General features: G+C 50.5%; 1 protein-coding gene across 3 annotated transcripts in view; it reads right to left on the bottom strand.

The window, feature by feature from the left end:
* Window positions 1-1,969: 1,969 nt before the first annotated feature.
* Window positions 1,970-18,026, bottom strand: part of ANKS3 (ankyrin repeat and sterile alpha motif domain containing 3) — a 17,542-nt gene continuing 1,485 nt past the window's right edge. For 2 of the 3 annotated variants that reach the window (XM_017809064.1, XM_017809065.1), the window contains 17 exons: window positions 15,803-15,903; window positions 15,484-15,656; window positions 14,900-15,098; window positions 14,582-14,703; window positions 13,817-13,898; window positions 13,025-13,160; window positions 12,556-12,714; window positions 11,374-11,499; window positions 10,804-10,919; window positions 10,327-10,494; window positions 9,687-9,811; window positions 8,803-8,944; window positions 7,794-7,966; window positions 6,540-6,637; window positions 5,471-5,554; window positions 4,899-4,993; window positions 1,970-4,682 (listed from right to left, as the gene is read on the bottom strand). In XM_017809064.1, coding sequence (XP_017664553.1) covers window positions 4,911-4,993; window positions 5,471-5,554; window positions 6,540-6,637; window positions 7,794-7,966; window positions 8,803-8,944; window positions 9,687-9,811; window positions 10,327-10,494; window positions 10,804-10,919; window positions 11,374-11,499; window positions 12,556-12,714; window positions 13,025-13,160; window positions 13,817-13,898; window positions 14,582-14,703; window positions 14,900-15,098; window positions 15,484-15,656; window positions 15,803-15,903 — 2,087 coding nt within the window. In that variant the 3' untranslated portion in view covers window positions 1,970-4,682; window positions 4,899-4,910. Of the gene's footprint in view, window positions 4,683-4,898; window positions 4,994-5,470; window positions 5,555-6,539; window positions 6,638-7,793; window positions 7,967-8,802; window positions 8,945-9,686; window positions 9,812-10,326; window positions 10,495-10,803; window positions 10,920-11,373; window positions 11,500-12,555; window positions 12,715-13,024; window positions 13,161-13,816; window positions 13,899-14,581; window positions 14,704-14,899; window positions 15,099-15,483; window positions 15,657-15,802; window positions 15,904-17,157; window positions 17,227-18,026 lie in introns of those variants that run through there. The other variant, XM_017809066.1, reaches the window with a different exon arrangement.

Below are 18,026 nucleotides of genomic sequence, written 5' to 3'. Positions count from 1 at the left end.
TGGGAGGGGATCACGGCAGCTGGAGGGAGCCTGACCCTCAGCAGTGGGAATGGGAGACTTTATTCAGCCTGGCACTGCTGCATGGACCTGCTGCCCCTCTGCCCAAACCCTCCTGTGGCACCAACACATCAGGACAGGCATCCCTGTCCTCCCCTCCTTGTCCTACCCAAGGACCATCTCACCAATCCCCTGACAGCTCCCAGACATGCACAGTCATCTTGTGAAGCTCTTCACAGTGAGGTGCTGCTTCTGCACCTTCTCTCCATCCTCATCACGGACACAGAACATGGCTCCAGCACCCACCTCCTCCTCGCTGCTCTTCAGCTGCACACACTGCTTGGTTCCTCCTCTCCAAGCCCCTTCTGCAGCAGGTCCCCCCTCGCTGTGGGCAGAGCCAAGGATGGAGCCTCGAAGTCACAAGGGAGTGAAGGATTTGAGAGTAGCAGCTTGCAGGAGCTGGAGCCAAGCCCAACCTTCTGCATCCCAGGTCCAGCATCCAGCCCAACCACCCCCTCCTCTGCTGGGGGAGAGCTGGGCAGGCCCAGACAGGAGCCACGCTCTGTTTTGCTGGCAAAAGGCTGACTCAGGGAGTTCACTTTCCTGTGAGGTGCCAAAGCATCAGCCCACCCTCTCCAAGCAGCCTGTGAAGCCCAGGAAGCTCAGGAGCACTGACACCTCTGCCTTGGCAAGGGAGGCATCTGAGGCAGAGTGATTTGAGTGGGGCTGCACGTGCCTGGCTTCCAGCTCCTGTCCTGGTCCTGTGTTCTCCTGGAAGAGCCAGGAGCAGCCACAGTCACCACCATCACCTTGGGTCCTTGCTGTTACCCTCAGGAGCAGGACAGACATGCTCCCGAGTACTTGTTCCTAACCAGGTTCCTTCCTTTCTCTTGCAAAAAAGGCCCCTCCAGGCTGGAGGAAGCAGCTGGGACTCTGCAGCACATGCACATGGACACAGAAGGTTCTCCAGCTCCTGCCCCTTCCCTGACAGGCTGGGGGAGCCTCTTGCAGTGTCTCACAGAGAGGCTGTCTCAAGCACACCAACAAAAGAGGCTGTGCCATGCTGGAGTCACACAGGAGTTGTCCTGGATTGATGTAGCCCCCCATGAGACCATTTTACACATTAACTCTCTTTTCAGATGTAAATAAATGTTTATTTTTCAGCAAGAAGAGCCTGCTGCTTCTGTCTGCTCCGAGGGAGGGAGGGACACAGCTCTTGGGCACCCAGAGCCGAATCCCAGAATGGTTTGGGTTGGAAGGGACCCTAAAGTTCATCTTGTTCCACCCCCTGCCATGGGCAGGACACCTTCCACCAGCCCAGGTTGCTCCAAGCCCCGTCCAACCTGGCCTTGGACACTTCCAGGGATCCAGGGGCAGCCACAGCTTCTCTGGGCAACCTGTGCCAGGGCCTCACCACCCTCACAGCCAAGAATCTCTTCCCAGTATCCCATCTAACCTTGCCCTGTGTCAGTGGGAAGCCATTCCCCCTTGTCCTGTCCCTCCATGCCTTGTCCCCAGTCCCTCTCCAGCTCTCTTGGAGCCCCTTTAGGCCCTGGAAGGGGCTCTCAGGTCTCCCTGGAGCCTTCTCTTCTCCAGGTGAACACCCCCAGCTGTCCCAGCCTGGCTCCAGAGCAGAGGAGCTCCAGGTCTCAGAGCATTTCCATGGCCTCCTCTGGACTCACTCCAGCAGCTCCACAGGTGCTGATTTGCTGCTCTTTGGTGGGTGCTTTGGGGTCCCAAGGGATTCCCACATCCCCCCCCCAGGTAGTGCTGCAAGGATGGCACCTCTGAGAGGAGCCAGGGCAGGGCTGGGAAGCCAGGGATGAGGCATTCCCTGTCCCTTGAGCCTGCAACCACCTGGGAGAGGAAGCTGGAAAGCACTGTATGTATTACCCACTGCCTCAAATAAATCAGGAAACTAGTTCATGATTCCACAGTCCAGCACCCTCCAGAGAAACCCACACACCACAAATAGGTTCTCAGTTTTTATTCTTTTATCCCAAGTTAGCAATTACTGTTTTCCTCAGACAGCTTGCCTTAGGGTAGCACCAGGCTCCCTGCTGCCTGCACAGCCCCCCTGGCAGCAAGGAATGCTGGTTAACATCCTCTTTAAGGAACTGCCTCCTCAGGGAAACACTGTTCTAGAAAATTCCCATCCCAGTGTCCCCTTTTCTGCTTTCACACCCCTTGAAGCCTTTACACCTGGGCCCCTGCAGCACCTTTTCTGGGGCCTCTCCTTTTCCTTCACTCACACACTGCCCCATCTTTCCCCTTTTCCCAGGCTCCCAAGCACTACAATCTATTGGATGTACCATCTTAACCCCTCCAAACCCATGTTTTCCACTCTTAAGACTGAGCAAAGCCAGACCTAAATCTGTGTAGTCTCCTTTCAGCTGTGTCCTGCGAAGTCCACCCAGTTCTAAGGCACTGCTGAGCCAGAGCTTCCCTTGCTCTCCAGGTGCTCCCAGGCCCTTTCCCTGAGTTTTTTGAGGTGGTTTTGCCTTAAATTCAAGGGACACAGTATTGATAAACCTGCATAATGCAGCTAGAGGCACTGCCAAGGCTAAGGAGGCCCCATTCCTCCACTGACAGGGAATGAGAGACAAAGCACAGAATACTCTTCCCAGCACAACCTCCAGAAATTCTGAGGAATTTCCAGGGATGCTGCCTTAGGAGAATTAGTTCCACCTCATCAAAATTCTTCAGGATGAAGCTCCTGCAGCCTTGTCCTGCAGCTGGCACTGGGTGCCATGTGCACTATGGCATTTGCTAAAAATGACAAAATAGTGTGTTGTGATGAATTTAAGAGTTAAATGTGAGCAGAAAGCAGCACCCCCAGCACACAGGAGCTGCCAGTGGGGCAGGGGCACAGCAGAGAGGGCCATACCTGCCTGGTTTGGGACAGTGGGTGCCACAAAACTGTCCCAGGAGGCACAGACCCCCCAGTCAGAGCAATGTCCTTGTTACACAGGCAGACCAGCTCTCAACCCTGCCCAAGGGGACTCCTCAGGCAGCTCATCAGAAGGGGTGACCAGCTCAAAGGATGGAGCCAGAATGGATTTTTGTATTTTGGCATTATTTTTGGACCAACGTCCAAAAATCAAATGAACAATTTCATCCTCTTCCCCAAGAGACTTTTCTCAACTCATCAAGGCCATCACTCACAGACCTCGGGTTTTCATTGTTGTCCCCCCCCCCAAAAGACTCAGTAATAAATGGGAACAGAGTTGCTGGCAACCATTTTACACCAAAGTCCCTGTCACCAGAGCCCCTGTGGTCACTCTGAGCTCCCACAGGAGGGACCTCTTCCTGCACTGCCTGTCCTTTGAAAATGCCCACACAAGAATGCCCTGCCAGAACTATTTCAATGAAAGGCAGGCAGTGGGGAGGACCAAAGCTTTGCACCACAGCTCCATCTGGGATGTGGTTTCTTGTGCCCATCTCCCATGGGGGACAGAGCCATCCCTCAGTTCCTGCTCTGCTGCCCTGGCATTCTGCTGCTTGCCACAGGCATGGGAAGCTCAACAGTCCTGAGCTCTTCCTTCTCTCTCGTGCACTTCCAGGGGACCATCTGCCTTGCAGCCACTGCCAGCGCTGGGACCTTGGCATGGACAAACCAGACCAACAGCCTCTGCTGCAAAGTGGCTACAAAGCATTTACCACAAAAACAGGCTTTTGGGGATGGAATAACCAGGACAGGGTTAATTTTTAGAGTAGCCAGGAGGGGCATGACCAGGACCAGGAAGTTATTCTGTACTACCTCCTGCCACACAGAGGGGCTGGGGGAAAGGGGTGCCTTTTAGTCAGGGGGGTAAGAATTCTTCACCTCTCTTGTACCATCTGTTGTTAATATTGTTGCTGTTACTATTTGTTTCCTTGTCTCATTGCTGTTCCCAGTAAATTGTTCTTATCTAAACTCTTGATCTGTACCCTTTGTGCCTCCAGTTCTCTTCTCCATCCCACCACAGGGGGAGGGAATGAGCATGGTTGGGAGTGTTTCAGGGGGAGCAGTAAATTGGGGAATTCCATTCCTAAACTACAACATGTGATCACAAACAATCCCTGAGGAGGGCAAGAATCTGAAGAGAACCAGGGTGGGCTGGCTGAAGGAAGAGGTTTTGAAGCCCAGATCTGGGATGGCAGTAGAGCAGACATTCCAACTAGGAACAGAGCTTCACTGCAGCTCAAAGAGCCAAACTTTACAAACTTCACCCCTCCACAACAACCTGTCTTCCTTATGGACTCAGATACATCCTCTGTGCCAATCCACGTGGCACAGGAGGAGCCAAGGACACGTTTCAGAGATGGTGAGGAGGTTGGGATGCATAAAAGGATAATTAATTGATTGCTGTGTGTAACTGCCAACTTTCTAACACCACACAGACCTGAACAACAAGGGCTGCAGGAATCTTAAGGCAGGTAAAATCTCTGAGCTCAGAGCTTCTCCTCCTAACCCAAACCTTCCGGCGTGAACAAGGATCCTGGGAACCCAGGCAGCACTCAGGCCCAGAATGCTGCTGGCTGTCGTCTTCTGCTGCCCCTTGTCCTCCCACGTGTGTTCTGCGGTGGCCGAGCCCTCCTGCCAGGCCCCCTGGCTGTGGTGGTGCCCGGCAGAGCCGCGGTGCTGGCACAGCTCCCGCGCTCCTTCAGCTTCCGGGTGGAACAGTCACCCGACGTCGGTGTTCCTGCGGCCAGCGGGAAAGAGAGGACAGTCACCCCTTGGTGGGACAGAGACGAGGGGACTAAGGGTTTTCCAAAGGGAAAACCAACCAGAGGGCACGTAAGGACTAGTCAGAGCCCAGCCCTGGTGTGTGTGCACTGGTTGGGACTGGCAGCGAGGGGTGACGTCCCTCAGTGCCACAGCCTGTCCCTGTGGATGGATGGCAGTAATTCCCACTCACCCTCCTGCTTTGTTATGGCTCCAGCCAGCTCGGCTCGCTCTGCCCCGGGGCTTGGAGCCTTTGGAGGTTTTGAGTCACAGTCTGCAGAGCTTTTCCTGAGGACAAACCAAAGGGAAAAATCAGCGTTAGGAACAGGGCAGGTTACAGGGAAAACCAGGCTGCACTCAGCCACTGCTGTGCTGCCTTCCTGCTGCCTGCTCCCCTGCAGCTTCCAGCATCCCAAAAACAGAGAGTCTCTCTGTCTGTAGCTGAGACAAGTTCCTGTCATCAGGAGAACAGGACACAGGCTTTGGGAACCACTTCCCAAGCAGCTCTGACCACTGAGCAGGAGATGCAGGAGCCATCTCTCAGCCTGGGCATCTCAGCAGAGGATGAGGCAGAGCCCCAGATCTGCAGGGAGAAGAAGCACGAGAAAATGCCTGCACCAACTTCAGAGCCTGGAGCCTTCCCTGAATGAGGAGGGATTGTTGGGTCCCTCTCAATTACCATTCCAAGCCATCAGAAACCCATCCAGCCAGGCCTTCCCTTGGCACAACAGCCCCTTCACCTGCCCAGAGTCCTTCCCTCCTTACCCATCTCTTCCACACATTCCTCCAGCACAGCTGACAGCTCAGGCAAGCTCAGGGACTTCAGGGAAGGTGGCCACCCTTCCAGCACTGCAAGGACAGAAGCCACACAGTTATTCCATCTGCATGCTCTCTGTGACAGAGCAGAGACAAAGGGCTGGTGTTGCTGGGAAGCATCCACACCCAAAGTGGCTCCAGTTTGGAATTTTGAATCACACGGGAAGAGTGTTGGAACTGCCTGTGCCAAACTGAGGGGGTTTTCTGACAATTCTACCACTTTGGAATTTAGGTTTTAATACTGTCTGGGTCATATTAAAAATCTCAGAGATTAAGTGGACAGAATTCAACAGGATCTCTGTCTCACTTTTAAAACAGGAAGCAAAGAGCAGAAAGAAGCGTGTCATGGGCAGCAGGATCACGGATTCACAGACTGGTTTGGATAGGAAGGGACCTTAAAGACCATCTCCCTTAAGGGACCTTAAAGACTCCACCCCCCTGCCATGAGCAGGGACACCTTCCACTAGCTCAGGCTGCTCTAACCCCATCCAACCTGGCCTTGAACATTGTCAGGGATGATTTGCTAACTCCTTGCAATAAGGAGCTGCTGGCCAGGCCTACCCAGAGGTGTACAGGTGTTTGCCCCACAAACTGAACAGGACAATCCCCCAAACTGGGATAGGGAACCAACCACAGTTTCTGATTGAGCCCCTGCTCCAGTGCACAGTGCAGTGACACACCTGAGTGCAGCCAGATGCCCAAGAAGCAGGGCTGTCACTGAACACCTGTCTTACACCTCTGCATTTCTATCCACAAGCACTTGCCAGACCCCTAAACTTCCCACTTGCTGAGAACCAAAAGTTGCTGTGAAACTGCTGCAGTTAAACTCCCAACACCCCGAGTGCTTTAAACGCTTCCCCTGAGCACGTTTTACATTCAGTGCAAGGGTTTGGCTGCTCATCCATTTCCAACTCTCTGACTTCATCCTTTCATCAAGGAAAGACAAGCATGGGCTGGCTCTGGGGCCTCCTGTTCCCCCCTCCTTGCCCCCATCTCTGCAGTTTGGGGTGTTCCTCACCTGGGCGCTCGCCGGGCCGCCGGCTCTCTCCGGTGTCGGGCACTGCGCTGCCCACCCGCTCCGGGGTGAGCCGGGAGGACAGCTCTGCCTGGCAGCTCCTGCCAAACAACACACAGCCCATCAGCAGGGCACAGGGACTCTCCTGGCAACAACGCTCTGTGTGCTCCTACAGCCTGCGTGGGGTGCCCAGGGACAGCCTCTAGGGCCCTGGGTTACAAACTGCTCCTTGCTCCTTCCTGGGAAGAGGAAGATGTGCCCCAGCCAAAGCTTGGGGTGCTCATCACTGTGCCCCATCTCCATCCACAGCAATCTCTGCCTCATTCCTAGAGAAGCTGAGGGGGGACAAGAGAAGGAGGGGCTGGGGTGAGCAGGAGGAAGCCCAAGCCAGGGGCTGTGCCTGGTTGGTGTGAGAATCAAGACTGATCCAAGGTTTTTAATGGGCGAAGGAAGTGACCTTTGGACAGGCATCAGAAAGGCACAAAAGTTCTCTGGCTGTCAATTCAATCAATTCAAGCAGTGTATCCTCAGAGCATGGCAAGGCCCTTCTACAAGGGAGCCTCAGCTCCTCAGTCAGGGAAAAAGCCAAGCTCTGCCTCTTGCAGCTGGGAATATTGCTCTGCTGTCCTTCTGGATCCAACCCCAGCTCAGTGAGCACACCCTACTCCCTGCTGGGCTAGAGTTCATAAGCAGCAGGATTAATGCCACTTCCAAGGATGTGCCTGTTCTACCAGTGGACAGAACAGGGCCTGTGACAGGAGTCCAACTGGGGCTAGAGAAAAGCACCACAAAGTCAATAAAAAGGTGTCTTGAGGTGGGGGTGAATGGACAGGGCAGGATTTTCTGCTGGTTGTCAGACTTGCAAGGAAAGTGTTCTTCACTAGCCAGGGCAGGACACTGTGAGTCCTCTGAAAGGGTTTGGAAGTTAACTCCTTTCTGCATTCACCTGATCACCAAGGCATACCCTGGGTAAGCACAAAGCCCTCAGCCTTTTGGTTCCTTCTAATTGAAACAGGAGCACCCAGCACTCCCAAAAAGTCAGGCCACTTACAGCTCGTACATCTGACTAGGGCTTCACATCTGCTCCCATGGCTGTGGTTTTCCACTAGGGAAAATCAGGCAGGATCCAAAATGGGTCCAGGTTCCGTTCCAGGTGAGCTCTCCTGCCTTACCCTAAACATCACCTGTAAGACTGCCAATATGACCCCAAACCCCATTTCCCAGTAGCCTCAGTGTCATTTCCTGGGAATCACTTACTTGATCTGATCCAGTAGCACTCCAGCATCCTTGGTCATGGCCTGAGCCTCTCTGAGCTGGCACTGGATGGCATTCCAGGTCTCATCCCGCTCCATCAAGCAGCTCTCAGCTACTGCACGTAGCTTCTGCTCCTGGCACACCTGGCCCTTCATCACCTCCACCTCTTCACACCTCTGCAGCAGAGCAGACCAGGGGATTAGGCTGGGATTACTGCACATCACTCTCACTCCTGCTACTCTGGCATGGCTCTGAAGTCATTTGAACGGCTTAGGCAACCAGATGGTTCCTTTCCAGTGGGAAAGGAAGCTGGATAAAGCTTGTACACTGAGTACAGGTTCTCTCCACACCAAGCCCAGCCCCAAAATTACCATTCTGCCTTCCTCTCCATTTACAAATATATTCATTAGGGCAAATTTCCCAAACCAACACAAGTCTGTTCATTGATGGCTGCACAACTTCACCATAAAAATGATACTGCTCGAAAAGAGTAGGGATTCATTTCCTGCCCCTGGCTCCTATGGTTCTCAGCTGGATGGGAAGCAGATACAAAGGCTTCACAAGCATGGAGCACAGAGGATAAGGAGGACCCGAGGAAATAGCCTGAAGTTATGTCAGGGGAGGTTTGGGCTGGATCTCAGGAAAAGGTTCTTCCCCCAGAGGGTGGCTGGGCACTGAACAGGCTCCCCAGGGCAGTGGTCATGGCCCCAAGGCTGCCAGAGCTCCAGAAGCATTTGGACAATGCTCTCAGGGACAGGGTGGGATTGTTGGGGTGTCCTGGGCAGGAGCAGGAGTTGGACTCAATGATCCTTGTGGGTCCCTTCCAACTCAGCATATTCCATGAGCTGATAAGCTGTACCTGTGCTGTTATCTGACCAACTTGACACCAAGTGTGTCCACTAAAAGTTATGGCCTGGGGTAAGGGAAAAGACATTAGAGGCACAACACAAAACCACACCACCGATCACTTTTTGCAGCGTGTGAGGCCCTGAGCAGGTCCCAGCAGGCTCACCTTGTGCAGCTGAATGGCCAGTTCCTGCATCTCGGCCTCCAGCCGATCCGCGTAGGCCAGTTCCAGGGCATCGCTGGGCGGCCGAGCGCTGCTGTGCCACCGGGCGATGGCAGAGGTCATCTTCCTCTTGGGTCCAAACAGCCTGGGGGGACAGAGCAAACCCTCAGCGACCAAGCCCCGCACCATCTGTCTCTAGGCCAGAAGGGAGACTGAGGGGAGACCTCACTGCAGTCACAACTTCCTCGTGAGGGGAAGAGGAGGGGTGGGCACTGATCTCCTCTCTGTGGGGACCAGTGACAGGACTTGAGGGAATGGCCTGAAGTTGTGTCACTGGAAGTTTAGGTTGGATATTAGAATGAGGTTCTTCACCCAGATGGTGGTTGCTCACTGGAAGTTTAGGTTGGATATTAGAATGAGGTTCTTCACCCAGATGGTGGTTGCTCACTGGAAGTTTAGGTTGGATATTAGAATGAGGTTCTTCACCCAGATGGTGGTTGGTCTCTGGAAGTTTAGGTTGGATATTAGAATGAGGTTCTTCACCCAGACAGTGGTTGGTCTCTGGAACTGGCTCCCCAGGGCAGTGGTCACAGCACCAAGGCTGAGTTCAGAAATGTTTGGATGATACTCTCAGGCACATGTGCAACTCTTGGGGATGGTCCTGTGCTGGGCTAAGGGTTGGACTGAATGATGCTTGTGGGTCCCTTCCAACCTGGCATATTCTGTGGTTCTGTGAATAGCACGATTGTGCTACAGCCACGAACTAGGGGGTATCAAAATTGTGTAGAGGCAGCCAGAAGAGAGCAGCACTCACTAGCTAAACCCTCCTGACCAGGTTGTGCATGGTTTGTAAGGGGTAAGATGAGAACACCATGACAGACACTCACGTGATGCCTATTTCCTTCAGATCACTCTCTGTGAGGGTCAGGAAGATCCGCAGGTCAACGTCTTGCTCCTCAAACACTTGCAGATACTTCAGGCACCCAATCTGCTCAAGGAATGTTGCCAGGTCCTGCAGCCCATCCAAACCAAACTTATTTATACCCTCACAAACAACAAGTATTACCATTTCTCTTAATCATAAGTATCTGCTTCCTCATGCTGCTGTAACACCTTCCTGGGTTCCAGCAGCAAACACAGCTTCCCCTGGCTCCCTGCCCTTTTCCACAGTCACACAACAGGGCAGGACTGGACTCTCTGCTGCAGCCATGGCCTTTTCTAGCAAGTGCAGAGAAAAATGACACACCAACTTCTACCCCAGCCCACACCACTGCTAGGTTTGGTAGCACACCCACAGGCCTGAAAGGTCTAGAAAACCCCTCCAAGCAAAAGTAACACCTAAGTAAAAAATTATCTGTACAAGAAATTGCTGTTTCACAAGCATTTAAGTTTGGGCAGAGGTTTGGAATCAAAGGTGTTTTGGTGACAACTTCCCTTTTATCCAAGAGAGCAGCTTAGGCAACGTTGGAAAAGCCTCCCAGGCCTGTTACAGTGACACAGGCTGTATGACTGACTGTGTGCAGTTACCTGGGGCCCTGTGTAGGCAGGGGGCTCAGGAAGGACCACGTGCTGAGCAGAGCCCCCAGCCTTCCCTGAGCAGTGGCTCCACTGGCTGTCACTGTTGCTATAGCGGTTCTTGACCTTAAAGCTCTTGGCTTGTTTCCGACTTGGGGGACTGTTTGCATGGTCAGAGTCCTGGAAAAGAGAAAACACCCACAGAACGTAAAGGCCAAGGAGGAGTGTGCAAAGATGTCAGGATCACTAGTACAGACTCCTTCAAGACCTAAGGGCACTTCTATACATCAGCCCCAGAGCTGCCTTGAACCATGTGAGCTGTGAGTTTAAACCATGGAATAACCTCCAACCTCTTCCCCTTCCTTAGTTTTCTTGTCCCTGTAGTAGTACCTTTCTTCACCTCCCATGGAAGTAGAGTCACAGCAGGCTGTGTAAGGGTGACAGCACTGGCCAAGCTGAAGGCAGAGAAAGGATGTTTGAAGACCCTACCTCATTGCTTTCCAAGGAGCCTTCACTGCTGACTCCCAGGGCTTTGGTCAGGCATTCGCTGCTGCTGCTGCTGCTCCTGATGGTTCCCAAGTTGTTGTTGGAGAAAACATTATCCTCTGTAAAGGAACAGGAAAAAAATGTTTAAGGTCAGCTTCAACTTCTTACATTCTGTTTTTGCTAAACAATTGCCAGCAGAACCTCCTGGAGGTGTAAAGGAAGGAGAAATCCAGAGCAAGGCTTCACATGCAGCACTCATCACACAAGACAACCCTGAGGCAGAAATATCACATCTGATCCCAGATGTTAATCTTTCCCCAAGTCTGTTTAGTACCACAGACACCACTGGACACAGCCTTGCTCCATCTCCTTCAGATTATTTGTACAAATTGATGAGATCCCCACACTGAGCTTTGTCTTCTGTAGCTAAACCACCCCAGCTTTCTCAGCCTTCCCTCAGGAGAGATACTGCAATTTCAACATCTTAGTGGGAAAGGAACATGCAAGCCAAGGGCTGGACTCCCATCCAGGTGTGCACTGCAAGCTGGACCATTTTCTCAGACAGTGACCTACCCCGGCTGCTGCTGCTCTCCACATCCTGCTCGTTGATCGGAGAGGTGACGTCCCGGTTCCGGATGTCACCTCCTTCACAGCTGCCATCGTCACTGAAGGTGACATAGCCCTGAGGGGGGACCTGCTCTGTGTGCAAGAGGAAGGGAGAACACACTAAGATTAGGATACAAGTTAGCAGGGAGGCTCCAGCAGAAAATACAACCACTCGGGGATTTCAAAACAAGAGGCTGTTTTCTCAGCTGGCGGGTTTCATTCTGAAAGGCACAGAGAAAACCTGAGAAATGCAGGTGCTCCCTCACACAACCCCAGAGCAGCTGTACTTCCATACTTGCATTGAAAAGAAGTCAGAGGAAACAGCCTCATAACAGAGATGCACCTTAGATAGCAGCTTAAATAAATAACCCTCTTCACACCCAAATGATCAAAGGGCAAAAACATCTGCTCAAGAGAGCAAGGTGACAACTGTGTCCCATCCCCAGCCCAGCACACCCTGCAAAACCAACCCTTTTGCAACTGTGCTAAAACACCAGGAGCATCCCACTGCCATTTAAGAAGCTCACAGTATCATTTTGATACATAATACATATCTGTTTTTGAGAGAAGGAACTGATCTCTGAACATCCTTTTGAAGTCCATATCCTTTGTTATTTCAACCAGGTAATCAACCTGACAAATACCTATGGCACAGGAATACAAACTTTACACCACTGCATCCAGGGATTGAAGCCTGAGTTGGTATTGTCTGTCTCTTGGCCTATTGCAAAGGTTTTGTAATCTCATTTTTTAGCAGTATTTCAAGCATCAGGGAAGGCAAAAAAGACTGACAGGTCCAGGAGCAGCGAGTTCACTTTCATGATCGATGATTTCCTGGCCTGTGTGACCATTCCCTCTGTCATCAGCTTGAGAAGGACTCCAGCTTTTGAGCCTGCCTCAAAAAGGGAAGCTGGGAGGGGAGCAGTCATTGAGGTAGGAGCAGGGAAGTGTCCCACTCATCAATATCCAGCCTTGACAAAAGAATTCAAGGGGTTTTCTTTCTAAACCAGAGATTGGATCGCCTTGTATGATGGTGTTTACTGCCTCTGTTCTGTACAAAACACACACGAATCCCAAACGAAGAGAAAAAGAATTGCTGGCCCAGAAAGACCTCAGAGGACTCTCAGTCAGGCTCCTAACTCTTCTCACCATAGCAAGACAGCTTCTTGCACCCAATCCCAACTGCTGTGATCTTTGCCAAAGCCTGGGGCCCATCATGGATGCTGGGACCCTTCATCCTACGAGCAGGTCTCTGTCTCTGGGGAGTAGAACATGATTCATCTGAGGAACTCAGCTCTTCATATTTTCCTGTAGTTCAAACACATGTTGTTAGCAGCACAGTAAGTAATTTACCTACTTAATTTGCTACTGGTCCTGAAAGTGCAGCTGAAAGAAAAAGGAAAATGTTAAAGAGGGAGGGTGAAACAACTAAACTAGGTCAGAAAAGGGACAGCAGACAAAAATTGTTGGATTCATGACTCTTCCATCCTCAGAAATGCTGGAATTTCCAGGATAGACCAACTAGCACTACCCTATACACAGAGTAAAATGCTTTCAAAACATCAAACACCTCACTTCAGGTTCCATCTTAAAATGAACAAGGTAAAACATCTGTTACCTGGACCCCTGCAGAAGACCTTGGGCACTGGGGCTGCATGCAAATCTATCAGTCCCACAATCTTTGGATGTCCATACTTCATGGCCAGCGTCCGTGCTGTGGCTCCAGTGTTATCTCTGACATCTGCCTTCACTCCCTGCAGAAAAAATACCTCTTTAAATGTACATAGCAGAAGGCAATATATAAAAAAACCCCAAGGACTGTCTTGGTTCTTCCATCAGAAATACAGGCTCACCTTTGACAGACAGTTCAAGCTCCACTAATACACTGATGCCTTTCTATTTATCCACAGTGTCCCCAATCCCTGAATGCCAAATAACCCAGGTATATTGATTGTGTGCATGGGGAACTTGTTTATCTGAGAAGTGTTTTGTATTGCTGCCTCCTTCTGGTGGGAAGCTGGACAACTTAAATGGGATGTTAAAACCAAATTGTTTAAGAGGCATGCATGCTAATAAAGCTTTGGAGGCAGAAGATGCCCACTAGCCTGAGCATGCAAGCCTTTAAACACAGTAGAAAAATTACAGCTTTAGTTGTTTCCTAATTCAGTCATTACTCAATTAAATCTACAATCAGGCCTCACTCTTGTTCTTGCAAGGTCAGTGTAAAATCACAGTACTAGTCTGCAGAAAACAGATGCTTTGAAAGCAATCCTGGAAGTCTGAGACTTCTGACTGTCATCAAGGATCAAACATAACACTGCAAAAAAGGCTGGTGTCAAACTTGTGGTTCTTCCTCTGAGGGTTGGAGGCAGAGACTTTCAGCTTTACAGAGAACTGTCACGACACTCACATGATTGAGAAGGTACTGAACAATTATCTCATGGCCAGAAGCAGCTGCTTCCATCAGAGGTGTATATCCATACACTGGCTCCCTAGAGAGAGAACAAACACATGGACTGGGATAACCACAGCTGGACTGTGCTGCAGTTATTGCCATACCCTAACAGAACATCTCCATCCCTCAATCTTTGCTGATCACAAACTGTCAAATACTGGCTGTTCTTCTGCACTCTGGTCTATCCCAGAAAAACTCCCCGTGAGATTCAGTGTTACTTGACTGGTTGCACAGCAACAGATGACTCTTCCAGCTGCAGATCTGCCTTCCAGAGGCAAAATCAGTTTTGCAGGAGCTAATAAAGCAAGAACGTCTCGTTGACCTCAAGCAATTCCATGTGCATAAATGTACAGCAGTTCCCAAGGCACAGGAATGCACTGCACACTTCAAAAATCAAACTGCACTCTGAGTATATAGAGAATTCAACAGGAACACTTGCAAAGTGCACTTGTGTTCAGAAGGCATTGCACCTTTTGCTTTCAGAGTTCAGCTCATAATTAAACAAGCACTAAATATAATTTCTCTTGATCTTAGTAATAAATAAACAGTGACAACATGGGCAGACCACCATTCAGTGTACAGTTTGTCCTTGTATCAGCTGTGCCACACGTCCTAAGGTACAGAGGAAGACAAAAGTCTGTGTTGGAGTACTTTTATGGGCCAACTGCTGCTTTCACATCTGAATGAGAAATGACAATAAAATGACAGATTCCTCCTTACTTGCAGTTGGCGTTTGCCCCATTCTCCAGTAAGAACTTGACCATCTGCTGGTGCCCAGCACTGGTGCAGTGGAACAAGGCAGTCCAGCCATGGATGTCCTTCATCTCCAGCTCTGCACCTTGCTTCAAGAGAAGAGACAATGTCCTTTACTGCATCCCCTCTGCTTGGGCTTTTACTACCCCTCTGTGCTGGGATACCAAGAGTTTAAATCCCTGCACAAAGCTGAACTCACAACACAACATTGCAGCTTGTGGACAATCCTACCCCAGCATTTAAACCACGTGCCGTGGCTTTACCTATTTATCACGGGATACACACCTGCAGAAGGAAGTAAGCCACACTCTCGTTCCCACAGCTGGAGGCCAGCATGAGCGGGGTCTGGCCCTCCGGGGTGGGGATGTTCACGTTCACTCCTGCTTCCAGCAGCAGGTGCACGATGTTGTCATGGCCAATGTAGGAGGCATACATGAGCGGAGTCCAGCCCCCACGGTTCCTCTGGTTTAAATCCAGGTCTCCACTAAATAACAGAGGAAAGAAATCAGCTCCTCTTGCTACCATCGTTTTTTCATTGCACTGAAAAAAATTCTAGCACTGAAGCCTGCATGGAATTCCTTCCAGGTCTAGCACAACTTCCACCAAACCACAGATTCATGGAGCGGTTTGGGTTAGAAGGGACTTTAAAGACCATCTTGTTCCACCCCCCTGCCATGGGCAGGGACACCTTCTGCTAAATTACTAAGGAAATAATTTTAATCAGCAGACTTGCCCCTGAAACTTTGTGCCCCAGAACCCTTTGGGAGTTCCAGGGACGTGTCCCTGCTGCACTGACCAGTGCGGCAGCCAGGGAGAACCACACCTGGCAGAGGTAACCCCAGAGCTGTGCCCACCCCAGCCCCTCTCACCGCTGAATACACTCCTGCACCACTTCATACTGCCCAACGGAGGAGGCTGTGTGCAAGTCCAGAGGGACATCCAGCTCTTCCCGACAGATCATCCCGACCCCGTGCCACATGGACAGGCTGCGGTTCAGCAGCTCCGACTCGCTGGCTTCGTCACTCAGCTCCGACATCCCGCCCTCAGGAACCAAAGCAAAGCACAACATTTAGCTCCTGACCCCCATTTTCCATAGACCAAGGCATCACCCACTGGAGCTACAGCTCCAAGGTGCCCCAGGCTTGGAAGGTGAGGTCAGCTCAGAGCTGTGGGGTTTCAAATTCCTACCTCTACTCTGATCCACTCCTCAGCCCGAGGCAAGAACAGCTGCTGAGAAGATTCTGCTGAAAGTTCTCTCTTGCTGCAGGGGACTCTGGGATTCGAATACACTGGAAAAATAAAAGGCAATAAAGCTAAACTCCACATCTTTCAAATCCTATATTAAGATTTCAGAAGCACTGGCTTTATTTCCTTCCCTTCTAATCCGAACATGCCTAAGGCAGCTTTGGATACCCTCATCAAGACAAGACTAAACACCTACTTAAGATGCTTAGTGTTATACAGAAGGATGTAACTCTTGCTCTGCATGTTTTATAATGCAAAGAGAGAATTAAGAATGCATGTGCCAGACATTCCTGGGGTTTTTCCAACTGTCTTATGTTACAGGATGGCCCTGCTTAAATTAAGACACAGTCACTAATAATGACTGCCCACTGCTCCCAGAAGTGGTTCATGTCACCTAAATAGGGTTCACACTTCACTGTCATCAGGCTGTAAGGAGAATGTTTCTACCATTTATTGTTTCAGCTCTTCAGATGCAGCCCAGCCCTATCTCTGTGAATCCTGGAAACTGCTGAAACACTTGGAGCAGCAGCACCTGCCCATTCATTATGGGAGCATGCCCACCATTCTGCAGACATAACCTAATTGCACAGTTCCTCCAGTTCCAGCACTACCTGCAAGGTTTATTCCCAGCCTTAGGGAGCAATCACAGATTAATCACTATAACCACTCTAACCACTCACAGGAGTGCTCTTGTTTGGCACTTCACAAAGAGCTGTTCAACACAGCTGCATCCATCAGCTGAGGGCTTCAGCTGCAGCTCCAGGCACAGAATCCTGGAATGGTTCAGGTTGGAAGGGACCACTGGAAATCATCTCACCCAACCTCCCTGCTCAAGCAGGGTTCCCCTGAGCACATTACTTAGGGTCATGTCCAGTGGGTTTTGAATATCTGCAGGGAAGGAGATTCCACAGCCTCCCTGGGCAGCTTGTTCCAGTCAATCCCATGGAAGTGCTTTCCCCTCCCTGTAGTGTCACTGCCCACCATGCAGCACTTCTGGGCTTTGCTTGGTCCCACTACATATTCTGCTGGGCAGCTAAGACAACGTAAAGAGGTCTTTCTTCTTCCTGATAATTTCTTGACAATTTAATTCCTTAGATTGATTCACTCTGGGGTCAGGCAAATGCCAAATCTGGCACTGGGGAGGAATAAAAGAGAGCAGAAACAGGCTTTTCAGGAGCAGTTGCTCTTTAGATTCCCTCAGCTGTAACATTTCAAAACCATATTTATATTTTCTGATCAACTGTGAGTCTTTGTCTTGGAAACACCAAGAAACATAAGAAACCACCTTTAATTCCTACCTCTTCACTCCCCACCCGGATCCTTTCTCTTACACCTTCCTTTTCTTCCCCCCCTTCAGCTTGTTAAGACTACAAAAGCACCGTCTATTCTACTTAATCAGCTGGTGATAAACATTTCCTTCCTTAAGATATGTGCAAAAGCACTTATTTTACTTAACAGCAGCAGTTTGTATTACGCTGGGCAACCCAGAGCTCTCAGGCAAGAATATGCAGGGCAGAGCACAAATGAAAGGCCTGAACACCTCAAAACCAAAATATGAAGAGATAGAAGTGGATTTAAGTTGCTTTTAAGGAGGAAAATAGAAATGTTTCTTACTGCAACAGATTAAAGCTGCTCCTGGAAGGCAAAAAGGCATGAAAAGGAGGTAAAATCCAGGGTGGTTTGCAGAAGCATCTTCAGATGCAAGTGAAGCTCATTGTCTCTGCAGCCCTGCTTATTAATTGGATACGTTAATTATAAACCACAGAGGTGTTTGGTGTTTGCCAGAATCAGCCCCACTCAGGTACAAGTTACCAACACAACCTTGGTGAGGTGATCACAGTCAACAGGGCAATGCTGACAGGACAGACAGGTTATGCTGCACTTCAGAATATTCAAGGCACTCAGCCTCACTCCTACCACCTGCACTGTGCCCTGCCTCCATCTCTGCTTTTTTATTGTTTTTAAACTCTGAGATTTCACCTCAGACTGAACTGGAGCATGATGTCAGCTCTGTAAGCACCTGAGGACAGTGGAGCACAATCTACAGAACAACAAAAGTGATCAGAGCCCTCAGGGCTGAAATGAAAAACCTGGGTGAAATAAAAGCAGGGTTGTCTGGTCTGAAAAGGAGATGCCTGGAGGGGACATGTGACACCAGCCTCAAATA

This window comes from Lepidothrix coronata, unplaced genomic scaffold, assembly GCF_001604755.1.
Source record: "Lepidothrix coronata isolate B3197 unplaced genomic scaffold, Lepidothrix_coronata-1.0 Scaffold24, whole genome shotgun sequence".
NCBI lineage: Eukaryota > Metazoa > Chordata > Aves > Passeriformes > Pipridae > Lepidothrix > Lepidothrix coronata.
This window is presented reverse-complemented; position numbering and strand designations above follow the sequence as displayed.